This window comes from Oratosquilla oratoria, chromosome 9 (assembly GCF_046742065.1).
Source record: "Oratosquilla oratoria isolate Oo_2021 chromosome 9, ASM4674206v1, whole genome shotgun sequence".
Lineage (NCBI taxonomy): Eukaryota > Metazoa > Arthropoda > Malacostraca > Stomatopoda > Squillidae > Oratosquilla > Oratosquilla oratoria.
Window position 1 is genome coordinate 36,308,052 of NC_134785.1, and position 10,877 is coordinate 36,318,928.

At 38.9% G+C, this 10,877-nt stretch overlaps 1 protein-coding gene across 1 annotated transcript; it reads right to left on the reverse strand.

Moving 5' to 3' along the window:
- Nucleotides 1–7,351: 7,351 nt before the first annotated feature.
- Nucleotides 7,352–10,658, reverse strand: LOC143028038 (uncharacterized). Its single transcript, XM_076189681.1, has 3 exons — nucleotides 10,407–10,658; nucleotides 10,068–10,211; nucleotides 7,352–9,970 (listed from the first exon to the last, which is right to left on the reverse strand). The coding sequence occupies exons 1-3, from the start codon at nucleotides 10,656–10,658 to the stop codon at nucleotides 7,352–7,354; spliced, it is 3,015 nt and encodes a 1,004-aa protein (XP_076045796.1).
- Nucleotides 10,659–10,877: the final 219 nt, after the last annotated feature.

Sequence of the window (10,877 nt, forward strand, 5' to 3'; positions counted from 1 at the left end):
CTGTCAATGTCTTTAATGAGATTCGGTGACCATACGGAAACAGCATATTCCAAATGTAGACGAACTAACGATTTATATAGCTTGTTAATGAGTGATCGACTTTTGAAATCAAAAGATCACGCAATCAGTCCTAGAACATTATTTGCTTTCTCAGAGGCTGAAATACACTGCTTGGATGATTTGAGGTCGTTACTGATAATTACGCCGAGATCTTTTTCACTATCCACTTTTGTTAACGAATTTCCAAATAACTTGTAAGCGTACTTACTGTTATTTTTACCCATGTGCATTACCTTGCATTTACTTGTGTTAAAAATTTCATTAGCCACTTTTCAGACCATTGCTGTAATTGATCTAAATCTTCTTGAATATCTAATTGGTTTAATTGATGATTTACCATTCCGCACAGTTTTGTACCATCAGCAAATTTGGAAACAGTAGATTTTGGTCCATGGTCTATATAATTTATATATACTATGAATAGAAGTGGCCCAAGAACGGAACCCTGAGGAACTCCACTTGTAACATTTTTCCATCTAGAAGTTTTTCCATTTAAAACAACTCTCTGTTTTCGACCATTCAACCAATTACTAGTCCAACTTAATAGGCTACCTCTTATTCCGTGTAAAGCTAATTTAGTAAGTAGTCTTTCGTGTGGGACGGTATCAAAAGCTTTTGCAAAGTCTAAATATATTATATCTATATTGTTTCTTTTTCATAATTCGAGATAACTGTGTTGTAGAAATCGAGTAAGTTAGTCACGCGAGAACGTTTCCGTCTGAAACCATGCTGGCTATCATTTATCAAACGGTTACTTTCTAAATGATGTTCGATAGCATCTATGATAGTTTCCATTATTTTACAAAGGCGGAGCATGCCGACAGGAGACCTTTTGATCCATATCTAGGTCGGATGCAAAAAAAAAATATATATATATATATATATATATATATATATATATATACACACATATATATATATCATATTAATAATAAATTAAAACTATAATAATGTAAAAATAACAAATAAAATACATAAATAAATGCATAGGTATAGTTGAATAACAAACAAACAGGTAAATAGTAAATGATTATAAATTGACATATAACTAATAATAAATGAAAATCAGACAGACAAATTATGACAAAACAAAAACAAATAATATAACATAAATTATAATCATTACAACATCTTACTTAGGTATTTATCTAAATGATTCTTAAAGCTTTGAACTGAACTACATTGCACTACCTGTGCAGGAAGTTTATTCCATTCATTAACTACACGGTTGGCAAAGTTGTTTCTACCTACTTCCAAATTGAATCTATTTCCGGACAGATTGAGACCATTGTTTCTTGTCTGATTCTCATTCAATGTGAAAATTTGGTCACTTTTGATGTTGTCAATTCCCTTTAAAATCTTAAAGACCTGTATCAAGTCACCTCTGAGTCTACGCTTTTTTTAGGGAAAACAGATTCATGTGCTTAAGTCGATTTTCGTATGATTTATTTTTGATATTTGGAATCAGTTTTGTGGCTCGCCGTTGTACTTTTTCCAGTCTGTCAATGTCTTTAATGAGATTCGGTGACCATACGGAAACAGCATATTCCAAATGTGGACGAACTAACGATTTATATAGCTTGTTAATGAGTGATGGACTTTTGAAATCAAAAGATCGCGCAATCAATCCCAGAATCTTATTTGCTTTCTCAGAGGCTGAAATACACTGCTTGGATGATTTGAGGTCGTTACTGATAATTACGCCGAGATCTTTTTCACTATCCACTTTTGTTAACGAATTTCCAAATAACTTGTAATCGTACTTACTGTTATTTTTACCTATGTGCATTATCTTGCATTTACTTGTGTTAAATTTCATTAGCCACTTTTCAGACCATTGCTGTAATTGATCTAAATCTTCTTGAATATCTAATTGGTTTGAGTGATCATTTGCCACTCCGCACAGTTTTGTATCATCAGCAAATTTGGAAACAGTAGATTTTAGTCCATGGTCTATATCATTTATATATACTATGAATAGAAGTGGCCCAAGAACGGAACCCTGAGGAACTCCACTTGCAACACTTTTCCATCCAGAAGTTTTTCCATTTAAAACAACTCTCTGTTTTCGACCTTTCAACCAATTATTAGTCCAACCTAATAGGCTACCACTTATTCCATGCAAAGCTAATTTAGTAAGTAGTCTTTCGTGTGGGACGGTATCAAAAGCTTTTGCAAAGTCTAGATATATTAAATCTATATTGTTTTTTTTGTCATAATTCGAGATAACTGTGTTGTAGAATTCGAGTAAGTTAGTCACGCAAGAACGTTTCCGTCTGAAACCATGCTGGCTATCATTTATCAAACGGTTACTTTCTAAATGATATTCGATAGCATCTCTGATGATAGTTTCCATTATTTTTCCTACGATCGAAGTCAAACTTATAGGCCTATAGTTATTTGGTTTCTTTTTGTCACCTTTTTTGAATATGGGAGTAACGTTAGCTAGCTTCCATGCTCTTGGGACATCTCCGGATATGATGGATTTCTTGAAAATAATTTCTAATGGAACAACAATCTCATTTTTCATTTCCTTTAAGATTCTTGGATGCCAACCGTCAGGCCCTGGTGTTTTATTAACTTTGAGTTTGTCTATACACCTTTTAATTTTTTCTTTTGTTATATTTACCGTAGTGAGTAAGTTTACCCCAGACGATTGAAGTCAAACTTATAGGCCTATAGTTATTTGGTTTCTTTTTGTCACCTTTTTTGAATATGGGAGTAACGTTAGCTAGCTTCCATTCTCTTGGGATATCTCCGGATATGATGGATTTCTTGAAAATATTTTCTAATGTAACAACAATCTCATTTTTCATTTCCTTTAGATTCTTGGATGCCAACCATCAGGTCCTGGTGTTTTATTAGCTTTGAGTTTATCTATACACCTTTTAATTTTTTCTTTTGTTATATTTACCGTAGTGAGTAAGTTTACCCTAGACTTTTCACAGGTTTCAGTTTGGAGTTCACTTTGATGTGTTTTGTTTACGAATACCGAGGTAAAACAATTGTTTAAGATATTACACATTCCTTCATTTGAATATTCAAGTTGACCGTCAGCAGATAATAGTGGACAAATGTGATTCCTAACAACCTTTTTATCTCTAATGTAACTATAGAATTCTTTGGGATTCTCTTTGGATTTATCAGAGATGTTCATTTCGTATTGTCGTTTTCTTTTTCATGTTGTCTTTTTTAAATCTCTCTGTATTGATACCTAACTTTCATAGTCATTAGATGCACCCGAGCACTTATATTTATTATAAGCCTGTCTCTTTTTAGCAATACTTTTTTTCAGTTTCTTTGTCGAGCCACTTTGGGCGAGCCTGATTTGGGGGACGTCTGTCCTTAAAAGGAATGTAAGTATGAATCATCTTAGTGAGCGTATTTTGAAATATTTCCCACATCTGATATACAGGTTTTTCGTTTAATTTTGCCTCCCAATCTGTAAGCTGAAGCTCCCGACGTAGTTCTATTAACTGAGCTTTACTGAAATCGGGTATTTTAGAAACACAAGTATCTATTCTATAAATTATTAGGAGTTTGAATCTAACTAAGTTGTGATCGCTATTTGCAACATTTTCACAGACTTCTATATCAGTTACCATGCTTTCGCAGCTAGTGATCAATAGATCGAGTAAGTTTCCATATCTTGTGGGCTCTTTTATGTGCTGAATTAAGTAATTGTAACCAAGAAAATCAATCAAGCGACTACCTATATGGCCATGTTTAAGGGTCATCCAATCAATGCCAGTAAAATTAAAATCCCCCATTATCAATAAATCCCGGTTGCAGAAACTAGACAGTTCTTGAAATAACAGTTTGTCGTCTGCTAATGATAATGTCTTTGGCCTATATATTACACCTGCTTCTTCTCTTCTACACCCTTCTTTGCTTCCTCATCCCACCACTTATTACCCTTCCTTTTATTTCCTCCCGCCCTCCTTGTTCCACACACCATCTTTGTACACCTTATGACTCCCTCCTTGAACCACCTCCATTCCTTCTCCACTTCAAGTTGTACTCTATCCTCCACTCCCTCCCACTGCTCTCTTAGCTTCTACTTATACTCCTTCTCCTTTTCTTTCTCATTTAAGTAGTTCACTCTAAGTACCCTCCCTACCTTCTCCTCTTTTCCACTTTCTCCACCTATAACTCTCAACTTACCTTCCAGCAAAAAATGATCTGATATTCCCCCACTCTCTCCCCTTAAAACATGTATATCCTTAACTCTTCCTACTATACTCCTGGTTACCACTATATAGTCCATTAACGCTCTATCTGCCAATCTTCCATCTACCACCCTCTCCTTTGTGTACTAATGCTTGACTTTCTTCCTAAACACTGTCTTTGCTGTCATCAACTCTCTTTCGAAACACATTTCCACCATCAACTCTTCACTACGATTCTTTACTGGAACTCCATAATTCTCAATCACTCCGCCTATTTCTTCATTTCCTTCCCTAGCATTAAGGTCTACCAATACAAATACATTGACATTTCTCCCTAATTCCTATATGCCCTCATATCCATCAAAAAAGCCTTCCTTTCCTCTACGCTCTTCTCACTACCAGGCCCATTAGCACTTACAAAAACCTACATCTCATTCCCAGCTTCACCTTCATCCACATTAACCTTGAAGAAACCTCCTTTGACTCCATTACACGCTTACCTATCTCCTTACTTACTAGTATAGCCACCCCTTCTCTTCCTCGTTCCCTTTTCACTCCTGAGAACGTCCCAACTAAACTCCCAAACTCACACGCGCCCCTCCCTTTCAACTTAGTTTCACTCAATGCCAACACATCCATCTTTCTTCTCACAAACATACTGTCTATCTTTTCACTTTTACTCTCATCTGTACCCCATCCACACACATTAAAAGACCCAAACCTTAGGGTACTGGTCGGAAAATTCCTAGACCCTCGTATGCCTTTCCCTTCTTTTAGGAATATCCCCTGTGGAGCTACAGGTAGCAGGATTCCTAGTCCTAAACCCTGTCCCATTTTTTTTTCGCCTCGTACGACTTAAGTGGGAAAACTCGGTGGCACAGGGTAGGTGAAAAAAGGAAACAGATATTCAGAGAAATGGTACAGGACAGTAACAAGAGGTTTGGGGAGAGCATATCGAAAGGACAGTCGCAGCATAATAAAAGTGTCATTTGTTCTCTATGAACAGAGTCTTCCTCTATAACAGACAGAATTATGCGTGTCTCTAGTCCATAGGGGTGCACCATATAGACCCTAAAGTATCAACTGCATGTTACTTTGCCACAATGATATGCAGCCAATACCCCCAGACGTGTATATATATATATATACATATATATATATATATATATATATATATATATATATATATATATATATACATATATATACCGGTACACACGCACACACACACACACACACACACACACACACACACACACACACACACACACACACACACACACACACAGACACACACACACACACACACACACACACACACACACACACACACACACACACACACACACACACACACACATATATATATATATATATATATATATATATATATTGTTACGTACGTCAAGGTTAGTCTAAGGGGGGAACATACATAACATTTCGAAGTGAATGAATTTAAAGCATACAATAACATTTAACAATATTTATTACCAACTGACATTCCCAACAAATACAATTAAACTTAACATTAAATTAGACTTATCTTAAATTAACTTAACACTATTCAACTTGACCACTAGGAACTTGAACAAATTAAGAACTTGAGTACACAGAGAACTTGGTTCCTTCCGCGACGCCCTACGTTACCAGCACCGAAGGGATGATGAGTAGTCCGATATCGTCTCTCGTCCACCAACACCAGGTTAGAAGCGAGTGTATTCAGCTTACAGCTGAGACTGACTCATGGGGCGGTGAACCCTCATTTTATAGGAGAGAGTCGAAACCTCAGGTGCTTCGAGGGTTTGAAGCCGGCTCGATGAAACATGGTGCGACGTGGCGGGGTGTGATTCAGAAGTGTCGTAGTGGTTGTTAGGTGGTAATAGGTGGTTAGTAGAGGTATACCTTACACTCCCCCACCATTAAGACGCCGCCACATCGGGATGTAGAGGCGGTGAGTGAGAATAAGATGGTTTATATACGGCTCAGGGTATCGGCCAACACGTTTTGGGATCCGGTGATATGGTGGATGTCTATGTTAAATGGTTGAAGGAACAGAGACCACCGAAGCATCCTTTGGTTCGAAGTTTTGTTACGGTGTTGAAAGGTCAGAGGGTTGTGGTCGCTGTATATTTTGAGAGGTTTTATGCTAGGTTGAAGGTAGCACTCAAACTTCTTGATAGCAGCCACTATAGCCAGTAGCTCCTTCTCTACAGTAGAATAGTTGAGTTGATGGACGTCTAGTTTTGCAGAGAAGTAGGCCACTGGGTGAAGAGTGTCTGTGTTCTCCTGGAGAAGTACAGCTCCAATAGCGACATCACTAGCATCGGTGTGGAGAACGAAGGGTTTAGTGAAGTCTGGTGACCGTAGAACTGGATACCTTGTAAGCATCGCCTTAAGATGTTCGAACGCGGCTTGACAATTTTGTGTCCACTTGTATGGAACAGAACCGCTGGTCAGCTTGGTGAGAGGAAGTGCAGCTTCGGCGAAGTTCGGGCAGAATCTCCGATAGTACCCTGCCATACCCAAAAACCTCATGAGCGCCTTCCGGGTAGCGGGAACAGGGTACTCCATGACAGCAGAGATGTTAGCAGTCTTGGGTCGAACGATGCCTTGCCCAACTTCATGTCCAAGATACGTCACTGTAGCCTTTCCAAAGCTGGTCTTGGAGAGTTTGACAGTCAGGTTGGCTTGGCATAATCTGGATAGCACAGCATCTACCTGTTGGAGGTGTTGTTGCCAGTCATGAGAAAAAAATCAAGATGTCATCTAAATACACCCCCACACCCTTTAAGTCTTGCAATAGGTAGTTCATTGCCCTCTGAAAGGTGGCCGGACTATTCCTCATTCCGAAGGGCATGGCCATTATAATAAGGCCATGATATGGTGTTGTAAAAGCAGAGATCAATTTAGCCTCTTCTGTTAAAGGTATCTGATAGTAACCTTTCATTAGATCTATTTTAGTAATGTACTGGGCTGTTCCCACCTCGTCAATTAGGTCGTCAACGCGGGGTAATGGATATGCGTCAGGAACAGTTATAGAGTTGACTCTCCTATAGTCCGTACACAGGCGAAGTTGACCTCCCTCCTTCGGCACCAGCAGGCACGGCGAAGCCCAGGGGGGTTTAACTCGGGCTGGCCAATCCGTGGTCGAGCAGGAAGTTGACCTCACTCCTCATCTGCTCTCGCTTCTGGGGGTGGATTCTATAAGGATTGTGCCTAATAGGAGAAGATCCAGGTACAAGCTTCACGTCATGAGTGGCAATGTTGCAGATGCCGGACACATCTTTGAAGAGAGAGTCATATTTGTGAATGATTTCAGTTACATCATTGGCATGTTCATTCGTGAGATGACTAAGGTAGGGAACTAGGTTACCAAGTATATGCGAATTATCGGTAGGATGGGAGTCAATGTTCGGTAAAATCTTGTCAAAATTAATGTACATGGCATTATTAGGTGTATGAGACATAACATTAGGTACAGTATTCACCGCTAACACTTGTTTCTCATAGTCTAGTAGTGGGCTAGTGGTCTTATATGGTTTAATTAGGTTCACATGAATATGTTGGATAGCCTTGCGACGGTCGGGTGTTGAAATTACATAGTTAGAATCTGATAGTTTCTTAGAAATTTTGTATGGTCCATGATATTTAGCGCTAAGAGGTGAACCAGAGATAGGGATGTATGCCAGGACTAAGTCCCCCTCTTTGAACTCTCTGACCAAGGCTTTTGAGTCAAAGTTAGTCTTCATTACAGACTGGGCATGAGCTAGGTTAGTTTTGGCAAAAGAACGAACTTTATCCAAGTTAGATTTAAGAGAGGTAATGTAATTGTTTACCGTGACTAACTTTGTAGAAGGTAAGGAGATCAAATGATCTTTGATGACCTTGAGGGGTCCTCTTACCTTGCGTCCAAAGAGCAACTCAAAAGGTGAGACCCCTAGGGATTCTGATGGTGTTTCCCTTATGGCAAATAGAAGAAATTGCAGGCCCTCATCCCAATCTCTGTCTTCCTCACAGCAGAACTTCCTAATCATAGATTTCATAGTCTGATGAAAACGTTCCAAGGCCCCCTGCGACTGAGGATGGTAAGCTGTTGATAGAGTTTGTTTAATACCGAGCAGCTTTAGAACTTCTGCAAATAGAACACTGGTAAAATTGCTACCTCTGTCTGATTGGATTTCTTCTGGGATTCCAAAGGTCGTGAACAAGTTAGTGAGTGTATTAGCAACAGTTTTAGCAGAGATATTCTTAAGAGGAAAAGCATCAGGGTATCTTGTAGTTGGGCAAAGTGTGGTGAGAATGTATTGGTTGCCTTTCTTTGTCTTTGGGAGAGGTCCAACAATGTCTATAATTAATTTACTGAAAGGCTCAAAAGGTACTTTAATAGGCTGCAATGGATATGGTGGTATAGTTTCATTAGGTTTCCCAACAATCTGGCATGGGTGGCAATTCTTAACAAATTCAGCTACATCTTTTTTCATGCCAGGCCAATAAAACTCATTCAGAAGGCGAAGATATGTCTTCCTTATTCCTAAATGACCTGAGAGACCTTGGTGAGCTACTTCCATTATAGGAGCTCTCAAGCTGGTGGGTAATACAATTTTGTGACATTCTGCCCAGGTGTCATCATCTGATAATTGCGGTGGTCTGTAAAGTCTCATGAGGATGTTATCATGATAGTAGAATGATGGAGGATGTAGAATATCTTCCTTGGGAACTACTTTAGAGTGTAAGGGAGTTAGAGTAGTGTCATTCTGTTGTGCTTCTAATAAACTCTGTTCAGTGAATATTTGTGGAATAGCACTTGGAGGAGGAAGGGGTGAATGTGTAGGTGTCTCTTTTAATTTTTGGGATCGGGTTACCGCACAACTAGGGAACAAATTTGGCTGTTCTCGCTCTAACTCATCAGTAGGGTTATGCGTTAAGGGAGTGTCACTCAAAATGATAGGAGCAGGAGTTTGTACAAGTCCACCAGCTATGTCATTACCAAGAAGTAAACTACAGTCTGGGATAGGAAGGGAAGGTTGTTCGCTCACCGCCACCGTTACAGGTCCCTGAACAATGCCGCAGCTGAGGTGCACCCGAGCTAGTCTCAAAGGAAATTGGTTGTTAAAGTCATGGAGGTACACACTTTTGCCGGTATAATTGCTGTCTATACCAGGAACAGATGACTTTAGTATAACCGTCTGGGCAGCAGCTGTATCTCTCACAATACGAATGGGGTGCACCTCGCCACCATCCTCCAGAGACACGGCACCAAGTGAACGGAAAGGCTGAAAGATATCGGCAGTTTTACTGGTTGGCACAGACAGAATTGCAGCTACAGGTTTGCTGGGAGCAGTAGTTTGTGACACTTTACATTTAGGGTCTGGGCATTGTTTTATGTGGTGTCCACGTCTTTTACAAAATGAGCAGGTTAGATTTGTTTTTAAATTACTCTGATCTACCAGCTCACCATCCTTAAACCCACTATTAGACTTTACATTATGCTGGAGCACTCTCCTCTCCCTGGTGGGCGAACGATGGACCAGGGAAAACACATCAGCCAACTGTGCGGCCTTAATCAGGTCATTTTCTCCCCTATCGATGAGGTGCATTTTGATAGAGTAGGGAATCTTTCTTATAAATTCCTCTAATGCTATAACATTAACAAGTTCATCAAAAGTATTAACACTGGCTGACTTTAACCACCTCTTAAGACCCCTTAATTTCTCAGAGGCAAATTCATGGTAAGTTTGATACTGAAGTTTATTAAGTGACCTAAATGCTTGTCTGTATCCTTCTGTACTGATTGAGTACGAAGCTAGAATTAGTGTTATCGTCCACATTATTACATACTTTAAGTGCTTTATCAGACAGCTTAGGTTTAATAAGCCAAACCCAGTCAGGTTTAGGAATTTCAAAGTGTAGAGCTGTGGATTCAAATTCCCTAAAGAAAGACTCAGGATCACTATCAGGAAATGTAGGTATAAGCTTGACATACTTCAGCAAATCAGTCTTAGTTTTAGGAGAGTTGGCATTGTTTTGAATGTCTAATTGCTTAAGTTGAAGTTCATGAGCCCTTTCCTTTTCTCTTTCTTCTCTCTCCTTTTCTCTTTCCTTTTCTCTTTCTTCTCTCTCCTTTTCTCTTTCTTCTCTGTCATAGTCTATTTGCATTTGTTGAGACATTAGCTTCACTTTCTCTAGTTCAAGTAATAGATTAGGATCTGAAGTCTGTAACGAACGTGAAGCTTCGAGGACATCTTTATCCCCTAAGTGAGCTAGAATTAGAGCACGTAGCTCATCTTTCCTTAAGTCAGGTTTGAAAGAGATATTGAAGGTCTTTGCTATATACTTTAAATCGTCCTTACAAATATTAGTCTCTTTGAATTCTTGGATCTCTGGGTTACCCACAAACTCAGTCGCTTTGAAATCACTCTGCTTAGCCATGGTTTAAATTTAAAAGATTCCGTACTCTCTCTCTCTCTCTCTCTCTCTCTCTCTCTCTCTATATATATATATATATATATATATATATATATATATATATATATATATATATATATATATATATATATAAGTGAAACCTGCTTAGAGCCTGGCAAGTTAACTCGAGAATAAGCTAAAGGCCTTACAGGTATCATGAAGTTTATCACCTGGCATAAACTT

Excerpts from the sequence above, each read along its gene's own strand:
- LOC143028038 (XM_076189681.1), bottom strand. The coding sequence starts at position 10,658 with ATGGCTAAGCAGAGTGATTTCAAAGCGACTGAGTTTGTGGGTAACCCA. Across the intron at positions 10,212-10,406 it reads TATTACTTGAACTAGAGAAA|TATGTCAAGCTTATACCTAC; the intron begins GTGAAGCTAATG and ends GATTTGCTGAAG. Across the intron at positions 9,971-10,067 it reads TGTCTGATAAAGCACTTAAA|TATCAAACTTACCATGAATT; the intron begins GTATGTAATAAT and ends AATAAACTTCAG.